At 39.4% G+C, this 23540-nt stretch overlaps 2 protein-coding genes across 2 annotated transcripts in view; one reads left to right on the top strand and one right to left on the bottom strand.

Moving 5' to 3' along the window:
• Positions 1-23540, bottom strand: part of CACNA1B (calcium voltage-gated channel subunit alpha1 B) — a 308079-nt gene that overhangs the window by 114811 nt on the left and 169728 nt on the right. The gene's annotated exons all lie outside the window — the stretch shown is intronic.
• On the top strand, positions 17171-18478 carry LOC100659878 (10 kDa heat shock protein, mitochondrial-like). The gene has a single exon (XM_064290826.1). The coding sequence runs from the start codon at positions 18097-18099 to the stop codon at positions 18403-18405; it is 309 nt and encodes a 102-aa protein (XP_064146896.1). The 5' UTR covers positions 17171-18096; the 3' UTR covers positions 18406-18478.

Here is a 23540-nt window from a genome sequence, read left to right as displayed (position 1 = left end):
GTAAGTATCAGCCTTAGGCTGATCCTGGTCATTAACTCCCCTGAAGTTAGACAGGTACTGAGGATACTGACACTACTACTACTCCCACTACCCTTTTACAATAGGTCCATACAGTTTAATTTACAAATTCTACCAAACATTTAAAGAAGAATTAATACAAATTCTACATAAGCTCTCTCAGAAACATAGAAGAGGGAACACTTTCCAATTCATTTCATCAATTGAGTATTACCCTGATATCAAAACCAGACAAAGACAGTACAAAAAAGAAATCTACACAGCACTGGAAGGTATAACCAGTGCAATAAGTCAGGAAAAGGGAATAAAAGACATATATCCCTCATGAATATAGAGGCAAAAAGCATTAACAAAATATTAGTGGCATGGATTGAATTATGTCCCCCCAAAAATATATGCATCGTCTTGGTTAAGCCATGCATGATTCCCAGTACTGTGTGGTTTTCCTCCATTTTGTGATTGTAATTTTAGGTTGAGAGGATTAGGATGGGATTGTAACACCACCCTTACTGAGGTCACTTCCCTGATCTCTCAAGAGATAATAGGAAAGGGAAGCAAGCAGAGAGTTGGGACCTCATACCACCAAGAAAGCAGCACCAGGAGCAGAGGACGTCCTTTGGACCCGGGGGTCCCTGTGCCTGAGAAGTTACTTGACCAGGGGAAGATTGAGGACAAAGACCTTCCTCTAGAGCCAACAAAGACAGAAAGCCTTCCCCTGGAGCTGACACTCTGAATTTGGACTTGTAACCTACTAAACTGTGAGAGAATAAATTTGTCTTGTTAACTCATCAGACATGGAAGGGACTGGACAGTGGGTAGGAGAGAGATGCTGATGAAGAGTGAGCTATTTGTATCAGGTGGACACTTGAGACTGTGTTGGCATCTCCTGTCTGGAGGGGGGATGGGAGGATAGAGAGAGTTGGAAGCTGGCAAAATTGTCACGAAAGGAGAGACTGGAAGGGCTGACTCATTAGGGGGAGAGCAAGTGGGAGTATGGAGTAAGGTGTATATAAACTTATATGTGACAGTCTGACTTGATTTGTAAACGTTCACTTGAAGCTCAATAAAAGTTAAAAAAAAATTGTCTTGTTAAAGCCAGCCACTTGTGGTATTTCTGTTATAGCAGTACTAGACGACTAAGGCAATTAGCAAATAGAATTCAGCAATATATACAAATAATTATACACCATGATCAAGTGGGGTTCATTACAGGGATACAAGACTGTTCATCATTTGAAAGCCAATCAATGTAAACTACCATATTAACAAAACAAAAATCACATGATCATATCCACTGATGGAGAAAAAACATAAAGTATAGCCAGTGCAATAAGGCAGGACTTCTCTACAAAAAACACCAGACTGAGAGGATTTCACACGGACTTCTGCTAAATCTTTAAACATAAATAATTCCAATGAGAATTACACTATCCCAGGGCATAGAAAAAGGACGCTTCTAACTCATTCTATGAGGCAATAACAGGTCTAACGCACAGAACTTCCCCTAGGGTAAATTCACTAGTGGAGCTCCTCTTTGTTTTACAATACTCACACTTAAAGACCACCACGTGTCTGTCAATTTGTCATAGTGTGGTGGCTTGCATGTCAGTATGATACTGGAAGCTTTGCCACCAGTATTTCAAATACCAGCAGGGTCACTGTTCATGGACAGGTCTCGGCAGAGCTTCCAGAGTAAGACAGATTAGGAAGAACCCAGCAATCTACTTCTGAAAAAACTGGTTAGTGAAAACCTTATGAATAGCAGCAGAACATTGTCTGACACGGTGCCAAAAGATGAGCCTTTCAGGTTGAAAGGCACTCAAAATATGACTGGAGAAGAGTTACCTGCTCAAAGTGGAGTTGACCTTAACGACGTGGATAGAGTCAAGCATTCGGGACCTTCATTTGCTGATATGGAATGACTCAAAATGAGAAGAAACAGCTGCAAAAATCCACTAATGATTGGAATGTACAAAATATGAATCTAGGAAAATTGGAAGTCATAAAAAATGAAATGGAGTGCATAAAGATCAATATTCCAGGCATTAGTGAGCTGAAATGGACTGGTATTGGCCATTTGGTCTACTATTCTGGGAAGGACAAACTGAAGAGGAATGGCATCATGTTCATCATCAAAGAGAACATTTCAAGGTCTCTCTTGAAGTACAATGCTGTCACTGATGGCATAATATCCAAAGAAGACCAGTTAATATGACTATTAGTCAAATTTACATACCAACCACTAAGGTCAAGGATGAAGAAATTGAAGATTTTTATCAACTTCTGCAGTCTGAAATTGATCAAATATGCAATAAAGATGTATTGGTAACTACTGACAAATGGAACTCGAAAGTTGGAAACAAAAAAGGATTAGTAGTTGGAAAATATGCCCTTGGTGATAGAAGTGACACTGGAGATGGCATGACAGAATTTTGCAAGACTAACAACTTCTTCATTGCAAATACCTTTTTTCAACAACATAGATGGCAACTATTCCCGTGGACATGGCTAGATGGAATACTAGAAAAAAATCAAATCGACTACATCTGTGGAAAGAGATGATGGAAAAACTCAATATCATCAGTCAGAACAAGGCCAGGGGCTGAACATGGATCAGACCATCAATCGTTCCTATGGAAGTTTAAGTTGAAGTTGAAGAAAACTTGAACAAGTTCATGAGAGTCAAAGTACAGTAGACCCTGAGTATATCCCACCTGAATTTAAAGACCATCTCGAAAATAGGTTTGATGTATCAAAAACTAATGCTGAAGACAAGTTGTGGTATGACATTAAGGCCATCATATATGAAGAAAGCAAAAGGTCATTAAAAAGACAGGAAAGAAAGTAAATATCAAAATGGATGTCAGAAGAGACTCTGAAACTTGCCTCTGAATGTAGAGTAGCTAAAGCGAAAGAAAGAAATGATGAAGTAAAAGAGCCAAACAGAAGATTTCAAAGAGCTGTTCAAGAAGACAAGGTAGGAGGGGCAGGGCCAAGAAGGTAGACTAGTCAGGTGCTTCCTGTGCTCCCTTTTACAACAAAGACCTGAAAAAATAAGCGAGTCGATTATATATGACAATCTAGGAGCCCTGAACATCAAAGGCAAAGTTGAGGAATTGGACTGAGTGGCAGAGGGAGGGAGAGACGGTCCAGAAACAGGGTATATACCTGAAGTTTAACTTTAACTATTTCAGCTATATGATGGAGAGGTACGTTCATGACATTTGACACAGCTCTGCCTAGTAAGCAGAGTCCTCACCTACTCATATCAGAGGCCTCAGGACTGGTGGCTCCACCCACGCCACCTATCCACCTGCGACAGAGGCCCAAGAGTAAGTGATGCCTCCCAGTCCTTACAGCCAACAGCGTTGGGTGCCCAAAGTCCAGGTGCAAAACCCACCCACCTACGCACTCTAGGGAACAGGGATATGCTTTCCTCACAGACACTCAGGGGCAGTTGCCAGCACCCTGCCTTGCTCAGCACATGACCCCCATGAGAGCCAGCTACCTGTGCCTACACCAATCACCCCTGCTCGTCTAGGACTGCAGATGAGAGCCTGCACCATGCACTTGGTGACCAGCTACCTCGACACCTAAGCTGAGTCAATACAAGAAAAGTGAATGGACTCCTGGGCTCACATACCTAGTAACAGCTCTAACCACCTGGTGACAGAAGTATAGAGCTTCAAAGGGCCAATAATCAAACTAGCTCACTCGAGCATCCTATTTGGGCATATCAAAACTGAACAAAAATAGAAGGTAGGACACAGTGAGCAAACATAAAATAGATAAGTACAATAACTTATTGATGGCTCAGAGACAACAGTCAATATCAAATCACATAAAGAGGCAGACTATAATGGAATCAGCAAGCTCCCAAAACAAAGAATCAAGAAATCTTCCAGATGAAGAGCACCTCCTGGAATTACTGGAGGTAGAACACAAAAGATTAGGATACAAGCCTTTTCAAGAGATCAGGAAGGAAACAAGGCAAAACGCAGAAAAAGCCAAGACGCACATAGACACAGCAATAGTGGAACTTAAGAAGATTAGAAAAGAATATAGTGAAAAATTTAATAGGCTGCAAGAATCCATAGAGAGACAGCAAACAGAAATCCAGAAGATTAACAACAGAATTTCAGAATTAGACAACTCAATAGAAAGTCATACGAGCAGAATAGAAGCAATGGAAGTCAGAATTAGCAAGATTGAAAATAAAGCACTTGACAACAACATAGTTGAGGAAATCTTGGATAAAATAATTCTAAAAAAATGAAGAAACCCTAAGAATTACGTGGGACTCTATCAAGATGAATAACTTACAAGTGACTGGAGCACCAGAACGGGAGGTGGGGGGAAAAACAGAAAATACAGAGAGAATTGTTGAATATTTGTTGGCAGAAAACTTCCCTGATATCGTGAAAGATGAGAAGATATCTATCCAAGATCCTCATTGAACCTCACACAAGGCAGATCTCAAAAGAAAGTCACCAAGACATATTATAACCAAACTTGCCAAAAACAAAGAGAACTTTAGCGCAGCTAGGGATAAATGAAAAGTCACCCACAAATGAGTCACTAAGACTAAGGTCTGACTACTCAACAGAAACCATACAGGCAAGAAGGCAATGGGATGACTTATATAAAGCATTGAAGGAAAAAAACTGCCAGCCAAGAATTATATAACCAGCAAAACTATCTCTCAAATATGATGGTGAAATTAGCACATTTCCTGATAAACAGAAGTTTAGGTAATTTGGAAAAAACAAACCAAATTACAAGAAATACTAGACAGAGTCCTCCACTTGGAAAATCAGTAACATCAGATAACAACCCAAGACTAGAACAGAGTACAGAGCAATGAGGTATCAACCCAGATAGGGAAATCACAAAAATAAATCAAAGCTAAAATGTTCAAAAAAGGGAAGTAGAGATGTCATTACGTAAAAGATGACAACATTAAAACAAAAAAGAGGGACTAAAAAATGTAGTCATAGATATTTCATATGGAAAGGAAGTCAAGGTGATATAAAGAGATAAAAGATTGGTTTGAACTTAGAAAAATAAGAGTAAATATTAAGGTAACCACAAAGGAAACTAACAATCCTATACATCAAAATAAAAAACAAGAAAAACATAAAGACTCAGCAAATACAAAATCAACAACAATGAAAAAGAGGAAAAGAAAATACATAAAGAAAAATGACTCAGCACAGAAAATTAAGTGGAACTAAGAAACTGTCAACTACACACACAAAAACACACACACACAGAGGCGGGGCCAAGATCGCTGACTAAGTAGAAGCTACCTCGGATCCTTCTTGCAACAAAGACTCGGAAAAACAAGTGAATCGATCACATACATGACAATCTATGAATCCTGACCATCAAACACAGATCTAAAGAGTTGACCTGAGTGACAGAGACTGAGAACGAACAACCACGGGGAAGCTGCAACTGTTTTCGGAGCCTGGAGCCAGCGTCCCAGTCAGGAAACCTTGGCACCGGGCTCTGGACTGGGCGCAGGGGAGCTGAGCACGGCATCCTGAGATGGCGCAAACACGGGACGCAGCCCTAACCCCCAGAAGTGACCTCGGGGGAAGCCCAGCCAGTGCACATAGGCAGCACAGCGACGCGGCTGACAGGAGGAGAAGTCACCGGGAGGCAGCGACTGGTTTTGGAGCCTGGAGTGCAGTGTCCCAGCCAGAGAACCTTGGCGCTGGGCTTTGGACTGGGAGCGGAGGAACTGACCACAGCTTCCGAGACAGCACAAGCACGGGACGTGGGCCTGACCCTCGGGGGAAATCTCTACCCAGCCAGTGCACATAGTCAATGTGCCCCTCGGGAATCTCAGATAAAACAGTCATCCCAAGCAAGATAAGTAATTTTGTCTATATTCCGGGGTGCTTTTTTTTTTTTTTTTACTCTCTCCTATTTATCTGAACCCTCCCCTTCCCTTCCCTGGCGGCTTCATTAACATTGGAATTTCCTGAGCCAGAGAGTGAACTGTGCTGCAGTTTTTCTTTCTTTCTTTCTTTTTTTTCCTAACGCATTCTCCTTGCCTGAGAAAAGCAGCTACAAAAAACCCAGGGACCAAACATCCTTCCCTAATTGGACTAAAAACACAGAACCAGCTCCAGCCAAACATATGTGATCCACAGTCTTGGGCTTTCATCCCTACAGGGAATAAGGTGGCTATTATAATGCAAAGGCATTTCTGATAGGGATCTGACTGTAATTGTTTTAGCGGATTACTGGAAAGACAAGTTTCCCAGGTCTGATATCTCTGCTTATTCAACAGAGCCCTCACTGACCCAAAACAGGGAACTGAGGGCTGAAGCTCCCTCCAGACCACCTAGCCTCCTGCGTTAGGAGTCTAAGGAGGGTGACACCTACCAATCTGTAGAGGTACATGAATTGGGTGCCTAAGGTACAGCTGCAGAGCCCACCCACCAAAGTAATTTAGGAATAGAGACACACCTACCTCACTGACACTTGGGGGAAGCCTGTCAGCATCCTGCCCCCCTCCCCCGGAGTGTGACCCCCTCCGGCTACTAGAATCCAGTGCACACAACTATCACCACTACTTCTCTAGGTGGATAGGTGACAGTCTGCACCACACACTTGATGATCCAAAATCAGATTCTACTCAAGAATAGTGAACGGACTCTTAGGCTTATATATCTGGTAACAGCCCAAACCAGCTGGTAATAGGACATAAGTGAGTCAAGGGCTACAACAATCAAAACAGCGCAATCTAGTAGCCCATCTATGTATAGTGAAAGAAAACAAAACAAGATAAGACTCAGTAAGCAAATATAGAATAAATCACTACAAAATCTTAGTGATGGCTCAGAGACAGCAGTCGATATCAAACCACATAAAGAAGCAGATCATGATTGCTTCTACAACTCCCCAAACTAAAGAATCAAAATCTTTCCCAAATGAAGATACGATCCTGGAATTGCCAGATGCAGAATATTAAAAACTAATTTACAGAATGCTTCAAGACATCAGGGATGACCTCAGAAATGAAATAAGGCAAACTGCAGAAAAAGCCAAGGAACACACTGATAAAGCAGTTGAAGAACTCAAAAAGATTATTCAAGAACATAGTGGAAAAATGAATAAGTTGCAAGAATCCATAGAGAGACAGCATTCAGAAAGCCAAAAGATTAACAATAAAATTACAGAATTGGACAACGCAATAGGAAGTCAGAGGAGCAGAATCGAGCAATTGGAATGCAGGGTGGGGGATCTGGAGGACAAGGGAATTGACACCAATATAGCTGAAAAAAATCAGATGAAAGAATTTTAAAAAATGAAGAAACCCTAAGAATCATGTGGGACTCTATCAAGAAGAATAACTTGCGTGTGATTGGAGTCCCAGAACAGGGAGGGATATCAGAAAACACAGAGAGAATAGTTGAAGATCTGTTGGCAGAAAACTTCCCTGACATCATGAAAGACGAAAGGATATCTATCCAAGATGCTCATCGAACCCCATTTAAGATTGATCCAAAAAGAAAATCACCAAGACATATTATCATCAAACTTGCCAAAACCAAAGATAAAGAGAAAATTTTAAAAGCAGCCAGGGATAAAAGAAAGGTCTTCTACAAAGGAGAATCAATAAGAATAAGTTCAGACTACTCAGCAGAAACCACGCAGTCAAGAAGGCAATGGGATGACATATAGAGAGCACTGAAGGAGAAAAACTGCCAGCCAAGGATCATATATCCAGCAAAACTCTCTCTCAAATATGAAGGCAAAATTAAAACATTTACAGATAAACACAAGCTTAGAGAATTTGCAAAAACCAAACCAGAGCTACAAGAAATACTAAAGGAAATTGTTTGGTCAGAAAACCAATAATATACAATATCAGATACCAGCCAGCACAACACAAGGTCACAGAACAGAACATCCTGATACCAACTCAAATAGGGAAATCACAAAAACAAATTAAGATTTATTTTAAAAAGAAAAAAATGCTCAAAACAGGGAATCATTGAAGTCAATATGTAAAAGATCACAATAATCAAAAAGAGGGACTAAATACAGGTGGCATAGAACTGCCATATGGAGAGGGATACAAGGCGATATAGGACAATACAAGTTAGGTTTTTACTTAGAAAAATAGGGGTAAATATTAAGGTTACCACAAAGAGGTATAACAACTCCATAACTCAAAATAAAAACTAAGAAAAACATACCAACTCAGCAAACATAAAGTCAAATACCATGAAAAGGAGGAACACACAATTTACAAAGAAAAACGTCTCAGCACAAAAAAGTAAGTAGAAAAATGAAATTCTCAACAACACACATAAAAAGACATCAAAATGACAGCACTAAGCACTAAACACATACTTATCTATAATTACGCTGAATGTAAATGGACTAAATGCACCAATAAAGAGACAGAGAGTCTCAGACTGGATAAAGAAACACGATCCGTCTATATGCTGCCTACAAGAGACACACCTTAGACTTAGAGACGCAAACAAACTAAAACTCAGAGGATGGAAAAAAATATATTAAGCAAACAATAAGCAAAAAAGAGCAGGAGTAGCAGTATTAATTTCTGACAAAATAGACTTTAAAGTTAAATCCACCACAAAGGATAAAGAAGGACACCACATAATGATAAAAGGGACAATTGACCAGGAAGATATAACCATATTAAATATTTATGCACCCAGTGACAGGGCTGCAAGATACATAAAAAAAAACTTTAACAGAACTGAAAAGTGAGATAGACACCTCCACAATTATAGCAGGAGACTTCAACACACCACTTTCGGAGAAGGACAGGACATCAAGTAAGAAGCTCAATAGAGACACGGAAGACCTAATTGCTACAATCAACCAACTTGACCTCATTGACATACAGAACACTCCACCCAACTGCTGCAAAGTATACTTTTTTTTTCTAGTGAACATGGAACATTCTTTAGAATGGACTACATATTAGGTCATAAAACAAACCTTTTCGGAATCCAAAACATCGAAATATTACAAAGCATCTTCTCAGACCATAAGGCCATAAAAGTGGAAATCAATAACAGAAAAATTAGGGAAAAGAAATCAAATACTTGGAAACTGAACAATACCCTCCTGAAAAAAGACTGGGTTATAGAAGACATTAAGGAGGGAATAAAGAAATTCATAGAATGCAAAGAGAATGAAAACACTTCCTATCAAAACCTCTGGGACACAGCAAAAGCAGTGCTCAGAGGTCAATTTATATCAATAAATGCACATATACAAAAAGAAGAAAGAGCCAAAATCAGAGAACTGTCCCTACAACTTGAACAAATAGAAAGTGAGCAACAAAAGAAATCCATCAGGCACCAGAAGAAAACAAATAATAAAAATTAGAGCTGAACTAAAGGAATTAGAGAACAGAAAAACAATTGAAAGAATTAACGAAGCCAAAAGCTGGTTCTTTGACAAAATTAACAAAATTGATAAACCATTGGCCGGACTGACTAAAGAAATACAGGAAAGGAAACAAATAACCTGAAAAAGAAACAACATGGGTCACATCACAACAGACCCAACTGAAATTAAAAGAATCATACAGATTATTATGAAAAATTGTACTCTAACAAATTTGTAAACCTAGAAGAAATGGATGAATTCCTAGAAAAACACTACCTACCTAAACTAACACAATCAGAAGTAGAACAACTAAATAGATCCATAACAAAAAAAGAGATTGAAATGGTAATCAAAAAGCTCTCAACGAAAAAAAGCCCTGGCCCAGATGGCTTTACTACAGAGTTCTACCAAACTTTCAGAGAAGAGTTAACACCACTACTACTAAAGGTATTTCAAAGCATAAAAAATGACGGAATACTACCTAACTCATTCTATGAAGCCACCATATTCCTGATACCAAAACCAGGTAAAGACATCACAAAAAAAGAAAATTACACACCTATATCCCTCATGAACTTAGATGCAAAAATCCTCAACAAAATTCTAGCCAATAGAATTCAACAACATATCAAAAAAATAATCCACCATGACCAAGTGGGATTTATACCAGGTACGCAAGGCTGGTTTAATATTAGAAAAAACATTAATGTAATCCACCATATAAATAAAAGACAAAAACCACATGATCTTATCAATTGATGCAGAAAAGGCATTTGACAAAGTCCAACACCCATTCATGATAAAAACTCTCAGCAAAATAGGAATTGAAGGAAAATTCCTCAACATAATAAAGGGCGTCTTCACTCTAAATGGAGAGAGCCTGAAAGCATTTCCCTTGAGAACGGGAACCAGACAAGGATGCCCTTTATCACCACTCTTATTCAACATTGTGCTAGAGGTCCTAGCCAGAGCAATTAGGCTAGACAAAGAAATACAGGGCATCCGATTTGGCAAGGAGGAAGTAAAATTATCTCTATTTGCAGATGACATGATCTTATACATAGAAAACCCTAAGGAATCCTCCAGAAAACTACTGAAACTAATAGAAGAGTTTGGCAGAGTCTCAGGTTATAAGATAAACATACAAAAATCACTTGGATTCCTGTACATCAACAAAAAGAACATTGAAGAGGAAATAACCAAATCAATACCATTCACAGTAGCCCCCAAGAAGATAAAATACTTAGGAATAAATCTTACCAAAGATGTAAAAGACCTATACAAAGAAAACTACAAAGTACTAGTGCAAGAAACTAAAAAGGACCTACATAAGTGGAAAAACATACCTTGCTCATGGATAGGAAGACTTAACATAGTAAAAATGTCTATTCTACCAAAAGCCATCTATACATACAATGCACTTCTGATCCAAATTCCAATGACATTTTTTAACGTGATGGAGAAACAAATCACCAACTCATATGGAAGGGAAAGAAGCCCCGGATAAGTAAAGCATTACCGAAAAAGAAGAAGAACGTGGGAGACCTCACTCTACCTGATTTTAGAACATATTATACAGCCACAGTAGTCAAAACAGCCTGGTACTGGTACAACAACAGGCACATAGACCAATGGAACAGAATTGAGAACCCAGATATAAATCCATCCACATATGAACAGCTGGTATGTGACAAAGGCCCAGTGTCACTTAATTGGGGAAAAGATAGTCTTTTTAACAAATGGTGCTGGCATAACTGGATATCCATTTGCAAAAAAATGAAACAGGACCCATACCTCACACCATGCACAAAAACTAACTCCAAGTGGATCAAAGACTTAAACGTAAAGACTAAAACGATAAAGATCATGGAAGAAAAAATAGGGACAACCCTAGGAGCCCTAATACAAGGCATAAACAGAATACAAAACATTACCAAAAATGATGAAGAGAAACCAGGTAACTGGGAGCTCCTAAAAATCAAACACCTATGCTCATTTAAAGACTTCACCGAAAGAGTAAAAAGACCACCTACAGACTGGGAAAGAATTTTCAGCTATGACATCTCCGACCAGCGCCTGATCTCTAAAATCTATAGGATTCTGTCAAAACTCAACCACGAAAAGACAAACAACCCAATCAAGAAGTGGGCAAAGGATATGAACACGCACTTCAATAAAGAAGATATTCAGGCAGCTAACAGATACATGAGAAAATGCTCTCGATCATTAGCCATTAGAGAAATGCAAATTAAAACTACGATGAGATTCCATCTCACTCCAACAAGGCTGGCATTAATCCAAAAAACACAAAATAATAAATGTTGGAGAGGCTGCGGAGAGACTGGAACTCTCATACACTGCTGGTGGGAATGTAAAATGGTACAACCACTTTGGAAATCTATCTGGTGTTTTCTTAAAAAGTTAGAAATAGAACTACCATACAACCCAGAAATCCCACTCCTCGGAATATACCCTAGAGAAATAAGAGCCTTTACACCAACAGATATATGCACACCCATGTTTATTGCAGCTCTGTTTACAATAGCAAAAAGCTGGAAGCAACCAAGGTGTCCATCAACGGATGAATGGGTAAATAAATTGTGGTATATTCACACAATGGAATACTACGCATCGATAAAGAACAGTGATGAATCTGTGAAACATTTCATAACATGGAGGAACCTGGAAGGCATTATGCTGAATGAAATTAGTCAGAGGCAAAAGAACAAATATTGTATAAGACCACTATTATAAGATCTTGAGAAATAGTATAAACTGAGAAGAACACATACTTTTGTGGTTACGAGGGGGGGAAGCGAGGGAGGGTGGGAGAGGGTTATTTACTGATTAGTTAGTAGATAAGAACTACTTTAGGTGAAGGGAAGGACAATACTCAACACACGGAAGGTCAACTCAACTGGACTGGACCAAAAGCAAAGAAGTTTCCAGGATAAAATGAATGCTTCAAAGGTCAGCGGAGCAAGGGTAGGGGTTTGGGGACTATGGCTTAAGGGGACTTCTAAGTCAATTGGCAAAATAATTCTATTATGAAAACATTCTGCATTCCACTTTGAAATGTGCATCTGGGGTCTTAAATGCTAACAAGCGGCCATCTAAGATGCATCAATTGGTGTCAACCCACCTGGATCAAAGGAGAATGAAGAACACCAAGGTCACACAATAACTAAGAGCCCAAGAGACAGAAAGGGCCACATGAACCAAAGACTTAAATCATCGTGAGACCAGAAGAACTGGATGGTGCCTGGCCACAACCGATGACTGCCCTGACAGGGAGCACAACAGAGAACCCTTGAGGGAGCAGGAGAACAGTGGGATGCAGACTCCAAATTCTCATAAAAAGACCAGACTTAATGGTCTGACTGAGACTAGAAGAATCCTGGCGGTCATGATCCCCAAAAGTTCTGTTGGCCCAGGACAGGAACCATTCCCAAAGACAACTCATCAGACATGGAAGGGACTGGACAATGGGTTGGAGAGAGATGCTGATGAAGAGTGAGCTACCTGTATCAGGTGGACACTTGAGACTGTGTTGGCATCTCCTGTCTGGAGGGGAGATAGGAGGGTAGAGAGGGTTAGAGGCTGGCAAAATCATCACAAAAGGAGAGACTGGAAGGGCTGACTCATTAGGGGGAGAGTAAGTGGGAGTATGGAGTAAGGTGTATATAAGCTTATATGTGACAGACTGACTTGATTTGTAAACGTTCACTTAAAGCTCAATAAAAATTATTAAAAAACACACACACACACATTAAAACGACAACACTAAACATACCTATCGATAATTACACGCATGTAAACGGACTAAACGCACCGATACAGAGACAGAGAGCAGCAAAATGGATTAAAAAAACACAATCCATCTATATGCTGCCTACAAAAGACACACCTTAGAGGCACAAATTGAAACAAAAGATTGAGAAAAATATATCAAGCAAACAAAAGCAAAATCAAAAAAGAGCAGGAGTAGCAATATTAATTTCTGACAAAATAGACTTTAAAGTAATATCTACCACAAAGGATAGGAAGGGATATTATATAATGATTAAAGGGTCAATACACCAGGAGGACATAACCATAATAAATATTTATGCACCCAATGACAGGGCTCCAAATACATAAAACAAACTCTAACAGCATTGAAAAGAGAAATAGACAGCTCCACAATGATAGTAGGAGACTTCAACACACCACTTTTGGTGAGGAACAGAACATCCAGAAAGGAGCTCAATAAAGACACAGAAGATCTAAATGCCACAGTCAGCCAACTTGAACTCACAGACATATACAGAACACTCCACACAACAGCAGCCAAGTATGCTTTCTTTTCCAATGCACATGGACCGTTCTCCAGAATGGACCACATATTAGGCCATAAAGCAAGCCTTAACAGAACCCAAAATATCGAAATATTACACAGCATCTTTTCTGACCATAAAGCCATCAAAGTAGAAATTAATAACAGAAAAAGCAAGGACAAAATCAAATACATAGAAACTGAACAGCACCTTGCTCAAAAACTAGCCGGTTATAGAAGAAATTAAGTTTGGAATAAAGAAATTCATAGACTAAAATGAGAATGTAAACACATCTGAACTGAAAAGGTAATTTTAAAAAGCCACAACACAAAAAAATAATTCATCATGACCAAGTAGGATTCATACCAGGTATCCAGGGTTGGTTCAACATTAGAAAAAAAAAAAACAATGTAATCCATCACATAAATAAAATAAAAGACAAGAACCTCATGACCTTATCAATTCATGCAGAAAAGGCATCTGACAAAGTCTAACATCCTTTCATGATAAAAACTCTTAGCAAAATGCAGCAAAAGCAGTGCTCAGAGGTCAATTTATAACAGTAAATGCACACACCCCAAAAGAAGACAGGGCCAAAATCAAAAAATTATCCCAACAACACAGACAAATAGGCAACAGTAAAAGAAGCCCTCAGGCACCAGAAGAAAGCAAATAATAAAAATTAGAGCAGAATTAAATTAAATAGAGAATAGAAAACAATTGAAAGAATTAACAAAACCAAAAGCTGATTCTTTGAAAAGATCAACAAAATTGATAAACCACTAGCCAAACTGACAAAAGAAAAACAGGAAAGGAAGCAATTAACCCGAGTAAGAAATGATAGGGGTGAAATCACAACAGATCCAACTGAAATTAAAGGAAACATAACAGAATACCCTGAAAAATTGTACTCTAACAAATTTGAAAACTTAGAGGAAATGGACAAATTTCTAGAAACACACTACCAACCTAAACTAACATAAAAGGGGGTAGAACAACTAAATAAACCAATAACAAAAGGAGATTGAAAAGGTAATTTAAAAAACTCCCAGCACAAAAAAAAGCCCTGGTCCTGACAGGTTCAATGGAGAATTCTACCAAACTGTCAGAGAAGAATTAACACCATTACTACTAAAGGTATTTCAGAGCATAGAAAATAAAGGAATACTCCTAAACTCATTCTATGAAGCCAGTATAACCCTGATACCAAAACCAGATAAAGACGCCACAAAAAAAAGAAAATTACAGACCAATACTCCTCATGAACTTAGATGCAAAAATCTTCAACAAAATTCTAGCCAATAGATTTCAACAACATATCAAAAAAATAATTCACCATGACCAAGTGGGATTGATACCAGGTATGCAGGGATGGTTCAACGTTAGAAAAACAACGAATGTAATCCGTCACATAAATAAAATAAAAGACAAGAACGTCATGACCTTATCAATTAATGCAGAAAAGGCATTTGACAAAGTCCATTCATGATAAAAAACTCTTAGCAAAAATAGGAATAGAAGGGAAATTCCTCAACATAATAAAGGGCATTTATACAAAGCCAACAGCCAACATCATCCTGAATGGAGAGAGTTTGAAAGCATTCACCTTGAGAACAGGAACCAGACAAGGGTGCCCTTTATCACCACTCTTATTCAACATTGTGCTGGAGGTCCTAGCCAGAGCAATAAAGCTAGAAAAAGAAATAAAGGGCATCCAAATTGGTAAGGAAGAAGTAAACGTATCCCTATTTGCAGAGGATATGATTTTATACACAGAAAACCCTAAAGAATCCACAAGAAAGCTACTGGGACTAATAGAAGAGTTCAGCAAAGTATCAGAACACAAAATAAACATACTAAAATCACCTGGGATCATTCTTCTGGATGAGGTCCAAGATGGCGGAGTAGTCAGATGCTTCTGGTGATCCCTCTTACAACAAAGACCCCCAAAAAACAAATGAAGCGATTATACATATGACAAGTCAGGAGCCCTGAACAACCAAGGCAAAGTTAGGAAATCAGACTGCGTGGCAGGGGGAGGGAAAGACGGTTGAGAAGCAGTGAGCAGTTGCCGGACCTGACTCGGCAGGAACCAGAGCCTCTCAGACACAATCCCCTGGCACGACTGTGGCAGGGCTGGCAGCACCTGGGACGTGAGTGCCTCAGGGAGAGACAGCAAGCTGCACAGTCTACTCACGCCTCCAGGATCGGAGAGCAGCACTCTATGCAAAGGCTAAGTACGTGTGTCTATTTTATTGCGCCCCCAGCCCGCGAGCCGGCTTCAGTGGCGGTCAATTTCCCTAGGCCTAAGGTAGGTTCTGCTGCGCATCCCGAGCCACTCTCCCAGCCTCGGAGAAGGAATAAATTAACAGTTGAGGGAAAAGATAATCTGCTGGCTCCCCTAAACTAGGAACTCAGGGGAGAAGCAGCTCCTGTCCAGGCACAAACAGCCCACGGACTTTGAATGCCTTTCACCCCTGCATGGACCTGTGTGGGCCCATTTCAGAGGATTAGGCCCTTGTTGGCAGACTGCAACAGTACATGTGCCTGAGATCTGACTTTAATTGTTTCAGCTGTGCAGTGGAGAGGCAGGTTTTCGACATTTGGCACCTCTCTGCCTATTAAACAGGGCCCTCACCTATCCATATCAGGGACCTGAGGACTGGTGGCTCCACCCATGCCAAGTAGCCACCCATGACAGGGGTCCAAGGATAAATGGTGCCTCCCAGTCCCTACAACCGAAAACACTGGGTGCCCATAGTCCAGCTGCATAACCCACCCACCTGTGCACTCAAGGAACAGGGATGTGCTTTCCTCACAGACACTCAGGGGACTGTTGTCAGCCCTCTGCCTTGCGCAGAGCATGACCCCTGCTACAACTAGATATCTGTGCCTACACCAATCACCCCTGCTCCTCTAAGACTATAGGACACAGCCTGCACCACACACTTGGGGACCAACTACCTGGACACCTGAGCTGAATCCACACAAGAAAAGTGAACGGACTCCTAGGCTCATATACCTGGTAACAGATCTAGCCATCTGGTGACAGGAAGTTAGAGCTTCAAAGGCACAAATAATCAACCTAGCTCTCTCAAGCAGCCTTTTTGGGCATATCAAAACAGAACAAAGCAAGAAGCTAGGACGTGGTAAGCAAACATAAAATAAATTAATACAATAACTTATAGATTGCTCAGAGACAACAGTCAATATCAAATCACATAAAGAAGCAGACCATGATCACTTCAACAAGCTGTCAAAACAAAGAATCAAGCAAAGGAGAATAAAGAACTCCAAGGACACAAGGTAATTACGAGCCCAAGAGACAGAAAGGGCCACATAAAACAGAGACTACATCAGTCTGAGACCAGAAGAGCTAGATGGTGCTCTAGCTCTGCCCTGACAATTACTGCCCTGACAGGGAACACAACAGTGAACCCCCGAGGGAGTAGGAGAGCAGTGGGATGCAGACCCAAAATTCTCATAAAAAGACCAGACCTAGTGGTCTGACTGAGGCTAGAAGGACCCTGGTGGTCATGGCCCCCAGACCTTCTGTTGGCCCAGGACAGGAACTATTCCCAAAGCCAACTCTTCAGACAGGGATTGGACTGGACAATGGATTGGAGAGGGATGCTGGTGAGGAGTGAGCTTCTTGAATCAGGTGGACACTTGAGACTATGTTGGCATCTCCTCCCTGGAGGGGAGATGAGAGGGTAGAGGGGGTAAGAAGCTGGCGAAATGGACGTGAAAAGAGAGAGTGGAGAGAAGGAGTGGGTTGTCTCATTAAGGGGTGAGCAATTGGGATTATGTAGCAAGGTGTATATAAGTTTTCATGTGAGAGACTGACTTGATTTGTAAACTTTCACTTAAAGCACAATAAAAATTAAAAAAAAAAAGAAAGACCAGACTTGCTGGCCTGACACAGACTGGAGAAACTCTGAGAGAATGGACCTCGGACACACCTTCCAGCTCAGCAATGAGGTCACTCCTGAAGTTCACCCTTCAGCCAAAGATTGAACAGGCACATGGAACAAAACTAAACTAAAGGGGTCCACCAGCCCTGGGACAGGGACTGGAAGGCAGGAAGGAACAGAAAAGCTGTTAATAGGGAACCCAGGGTTGAGAAGGGAGAGTGTTAACATGTTGTGGGGTTGCTAAACAATGTCATATAGCAATGTGTGTACTGTTTGATGAAAAAACTAGTTTGTTCTGTAAACCTTCATGTAAAGTCCAACTAAAAAAAAAAAAAGAAGGGGAGACTGTGCCTGCGCGCTGGCTGCTCTTTTCCCACTTTCACGTGTCCCAAGGGCCGGATTGCAGGCCTCTCCTTGCGGCGGCGTAGCGAAGCTGGGTAGGCGCTGCGGCTACCAGAACCATGGCAGGACAGGCATTTAGAAAGTTTCTTCCCCTCTTTGACCGAGTATTGGTGGAAAGGAGTGCAGCTGAAACTGTAAACAAAGGAGGCATTATGCTTCCAGAAAAATCTCAGAGAAAAGTACTGCAAGCAACAGTAGTAGCTGTTGCATCCGGATCTGAAGGAAAGGGTGGAGAAATTCAGCCAGTTAGCGTGAAGGTTGGAGATAAAGTTCTTCTCCCAGAATATGGAGGCACCAAAGTAGTTCTGGATGACAAGGATTATTTCTTATTTAGAGATGGTGATATCCTTGGGAAGTATGTAGACTGAAAGAAATCAATACTGAAATAGCATCACATGAAGCTGCCCATTCCACTGAAGTTCTGAAATCTTTCATCATGTAAATAATCTCCATGATTTTCTTTTGTATGATATCCAAAAAAAAAAAAAAAAGAATCAAGGACTCTCCCAGATGAAGATGTCTTCCTGGAATTCCCAGAGGCAGAAAACAAAAGATTAATTTACAGAACTCTTCAAAAGATCAGGCAAAATGCAGAATGAGCCAAGGAATACACAGACAAAGCAATGGAGGAAATTAAGGTTATTCAAGAGCGTAATGAAAAATTTAATAGGTTGCAAGAATCCATGGAGAGACAGCAATCAGAAATTCAGAAGATTAACAACAAAATTTCAGAATTAGACAAAATTAAAAAAAAAACCCCACTGCCACCGAGTCGATTCCAACTCATAGCAACCCTACAGAATTAGACAACTCAATAGAAAATCAGAGGAGCAGAATTGAGGAACTAAAAGTCAGAATTAGTAAGATTAAAGATAAAACACTTGGCACCAATATATTTGAAGAAAAATAAGGTAAAAGAATTTAAAAAAATAAAGAAACCCTAAGAATCATGTGAGACTATCAAGAGAAATAACCTATGAGTGACTGGAGTACGAAAACCAGAAGGGAGAACAGAAAATACACAGAGAATTATTGAAGTATCGTGAAAGATGAGAAGATATCTATCCAAGATGCTCATCGAACCCCACATGAGTTAGGCCCCAAAAGAAAGTCAACAAGACATGTTATAATCAAACTTGCCAAAACCAAAGATAAAGAGAGAATTTTAAGAGTGGCTAGGGATAAACGAAAAGTCACCTACAAAGGAGAGTCAATAAGAACAAGCTCGGACTACCTGCAGGAACCATGCAGGCAAGAGGGCAATGGGATGACATATATAAAGCACTGAAGGAAAAAAAATCCCAGCCACGAATCATGTATCCAGCAAACCTGTCTCTCAAATATGAAGGAGAAATTGGGACATTTCCAGACAAACAGAAGTTTAGAGAATTTGCAAAAACCAAATGAAAACTACAAGAAATACTAAAGGGAGTCCTTTGGTTAGAAAATCAATAACATCAGATATTGACCAAGACACAGAAATCACAAAAATAAATCAAGATAAAAAAAAGCTCAAAACAAAAATCAGTTGGATTCCTCTACACCAACAAAGAGAACCTCAAAGAGGAAATCACCAAATCAATACCATTTACAATAGCCCCCAAGAAGATAAAATACTTAGGAATAAATCTAACCAGAGACATAAAAGACCTATACAAAGAAAACTACAAGACACTTATGCAAAAAAAAAAAAAACAAAGAAAACTACACAAGTGGAAAAACATACCTTGCTCATGGATAGGGAGACTCAACATTGTGAAAATGTCTATTCTACCCAAAGCGATCTACAGATGCAATACAATCCCGACCCAAATTCCAATGACATTTTTTAATGAGATGGAGAAACAAATCACCAACTTCACATGGAAAGGGAAGAGGTCCCGGATACGGAAGGTGCTATGGAAAAAGAAGAACAAAGTGGGAGGCCTCGCACTATCTGATTTTAGAACCTATTATACCTCCACAGTAGTAAAAACACCCTGGTACTGGTACAACAACAGATACATAGACCAATGGAACAGAATTGAGAATCCAGACATAAATCCATCCACATATGAGCAGCTGATATTTGACAAAGGCCCAAAGTCAGTTAAATGGGGGAAAGATAGCCTGTTTAACAAATGGTGCTGGTATAACTGGATATCCATCTGCAAAAAAATGAAACAAGACCCATACCTCACACCATACACAGAAACTAACTCCAAGTGGATCAAAGGCCTAAATATAAAATATAAAACGATAAAGATCATGGAAGTAAAAATAGGGACAACGCTAGGAGCCCTAATACATGGCATAAACAGTATACAAAACGTTACTGACAATGCAGAAAAGGAACTAGATAACTGGGAGCTCCTAAAAATCAAACACTCAGAAATTCAGAAGATTAGCAATAAAATTACAAAATTAGACAACTCAATAGAAAGTCAGAGGAGCAGAATTGAGCAAGTGGAAGGCAGAACTTGTGAGCTTGAAGATAAAGCACTTGGCACCAATATATTTCAAGAAAAATCAGAAAAAATAATTTTTAAAAATGAAGAAAACTTAAGAATCATGTGGGACCCTATCAAGAGAAATAACCTACGAGTGATTGGAGTACTAGAACAGGGAGGGACAACAGAAAATACAGAGAGAATTGTTGAAGATTTGTTGGCAGAAAACTTCCCTGATATCGTGAAAGATGACAAGATAGCTATGCAAGATGCTCATTGAACTCCACGTCAGGTAGATTCTAAAAGAAAGTCACCAAGACATATTATAATCCAGCTTGCCAAAATCAAAGATAAAGAAAGAATTTGAAAAGCAGCTAGGGATAAACGAAAAGTAACCTACAAAGCAGAGTCAATAAGAATAAGTTCAGACTACTCAGCAGAAACCATGCAGGCAAGAAGGCAATGGGAAGACTTATATAAATTATTGAAGGAAAAAAAATTGCCATCCAAGAATCATATACCCAGCAAAACCGTCTCTCAAATATGAAGCTGAAATTAGGACATTTCCAGATAAACAGAAGTTTAGGGAATTTGTAAAAACCTAACCAAATTTACAATACTAAAGGGAGTTCTTTGGTTAGAAGACCAATAAGATATCAACCCAAGACTAGAACATTGGACAGAGCAATCAGATGTCAACCCAGATACGGAAATCACAAAAATAAATCAAGATTTAAAAAAAAAAAAGCTCAAAACAGGGAAACAGTAATGTTATTATGCAAAAGAAGACACCATTAAAACAATGAAGAGGGACTAAGAAATCTAGTCATAGATCTTTCATAGGGAAAGGAAGACAAACCGATATAAAGAAATAAAAGTTAGGTTTAAACTTAGAAAAATAGGTGTAAATATTAAGGTCACCACAAAGGAGACTAACTATCCTACTCATCAAAATAAAATACAAGAAAAAAAAAATAGAGACTCAGCAGAAACAAAATCAACAACCATAAATAAGAGGAAAAGACAATATATAAATATAAACTACTCAGCACAAAAAACTAAGTGGGAAAAAGAAACTGTCAACAACACACAAGAAAAGACATCAAAATGACAGCACTGATAATTACGTTGAATGTAAATGGACTAAATGCACCAGTAAAGAGACAGAGAGTGGCAGAATGGATTAAAAAACACAATCTGTCTATGTGCTGCCTACAAAAGTCGCACCTTAGATTTAGGGACACAAACAAACTAAAACTCAAAGGATGGAAAAAAATATATCAAGCAAAAAACAATCAAAAAAGAGCAAGAGTGACAGTATTAATTTCCAACAAAACAGACTTTAAAATTAAATCCACCACAAAGGACAAAGAAGGACACTATATAATGATTAAAGGGACAATATGCCAGGAGGATACAATCATATTAAATTTTTATGCACCCAATGAGAGGGCTTCAAGATACATAAAACAAACTCTTGTCGTTCTTGTTAGGTACTGTTGAGTTGGTTCCGACTGATAGCGACCCTATGCGCAACGGAACGAAACATTGCCTGGTCTTGCACCATCCTTACAATCGTTGTCATGCTTGAGCTCATTGTTGCGGCCACTGTGTCAATCCACCTTGTCAAGGGTGTTCCTCTTTTCCGCTGACCCCGTACTTTGCCAAGCATGATGTCATTTTCCAGGGACTGATCCCTCCTGACAACATGTCCAAAGTATGTAAGACGCAGTCTCGCCATTCTTGCCTCTAAGGAGTATTCTGGTTGTACACTTCTAAGACATGTTTGTTCGTTCCTTTTTCAGTCCATGGTATATTCAATATTCTTTGTCAACACCACAATTCAAAGGTGTCAATTCTTCTTCGGCCTACCTTATTCATTGTCCAGCCTTCAAATGCATATGATGCGATTGAAAATACCAGGTCTTGGGTCAGGCGCACCTTAGTCTTCAAGGTGACATCTTTGCTCTTCAACACTTTAAAGAGGTCCTTTGCAGCAGATTTACCCAATGCAATGCATCTTTTGATTTCTTGACTCTAACAGCATTGAAAAGTGAGATAGACAGCTCCACAATTATACTAAGAGACTTCAACGCACCACTTTCGGTGAAGGACAGGCCACCCAGAAAGAAGCTCAATAAAGACAAAGATGATCTAAATGCCACAATCAACCAACTTGATCTCACAGACATATACAGAACACTCCACCCAACAGCAGCCAAGTATATTTTCTTTTCTAGTGCACATGGAACATTCTCTAGAATAGACCACATATTAGTTCATAAAGCAAGCCTTAGCAGAATCCAAAACACTGAAATATTACAAAGCATCTTCTCTGACCATAAGGCCATAGAAGTAGATATCAATAACAGAAAAAGCAGGGAAAAAAATCAAACACTTGGAAACTGAACAATACCCTGCTAAAAAACGACTGGGTCATAGAAGACTTTAAGGATGGAATAAAGAAATTCATAGAATCCAATGAGAATGAAAACACTTCCTATCAGAACCTTTGGGACACAGCAAAAGCAGTGCTCCGAGGTCAATTTATAGCAATAAATGCACACATCCAAAAAGAAGAAAGGGCCAAAATCAAAGAATTATCCCTACAACTTGAACAAATAGAAAGAGAGCAACAAAAGAAACACTCAGGCACCAGAGGAAAGCAAATAATAAAAATTAGAGCAGAATTAAATGAAATAGAAAACAATTGAAAGAGTTAACAAGACCAAAAGCTGATTCTTTGAAAAAATTAACAATATTGATAAACCATTGGCCAAACTGACAAAAGAAAAAGAGGAGAGGAAGCAAATAACCTGAATAAGAAATGAGATGGGTGATATTACAACAGACCAAACTGAAATTAAAAGAATCAGATCTGATTACTATGAAAAATTGTACTCTAACAAATTCGAAAACCTAGAAGAAATTGATGAAATCCTAGAAACACACTTCTACCTAAACTAACACAAACAGAGGTAGAACAACTAAATGGACTCATAACAAAAGAAGAGATTCAAAAGGTAATCAAAAAACTCCCAACACACACAAAAAAAACCCTGGACCGGACGGCT

The sequence above is a fragment of the Loxodonta africana genome, chromosome 9, assembly GCF_030014295.1.
Source record: "Loxodonta africana isolate mLoxAfr1 chromosome 9, mLoxAfr1.hap2, whole genome shotgun sequence".
Lineage (NCBI taxonomy): Eukaryota > Metazoa > Chordata > Mammalia > Proboscidea > Elephantidae > Loxodonta > Loxodonta africana.
This window is presented reverse-complemented; position numbering and strand designations above follow the sequence as displayed.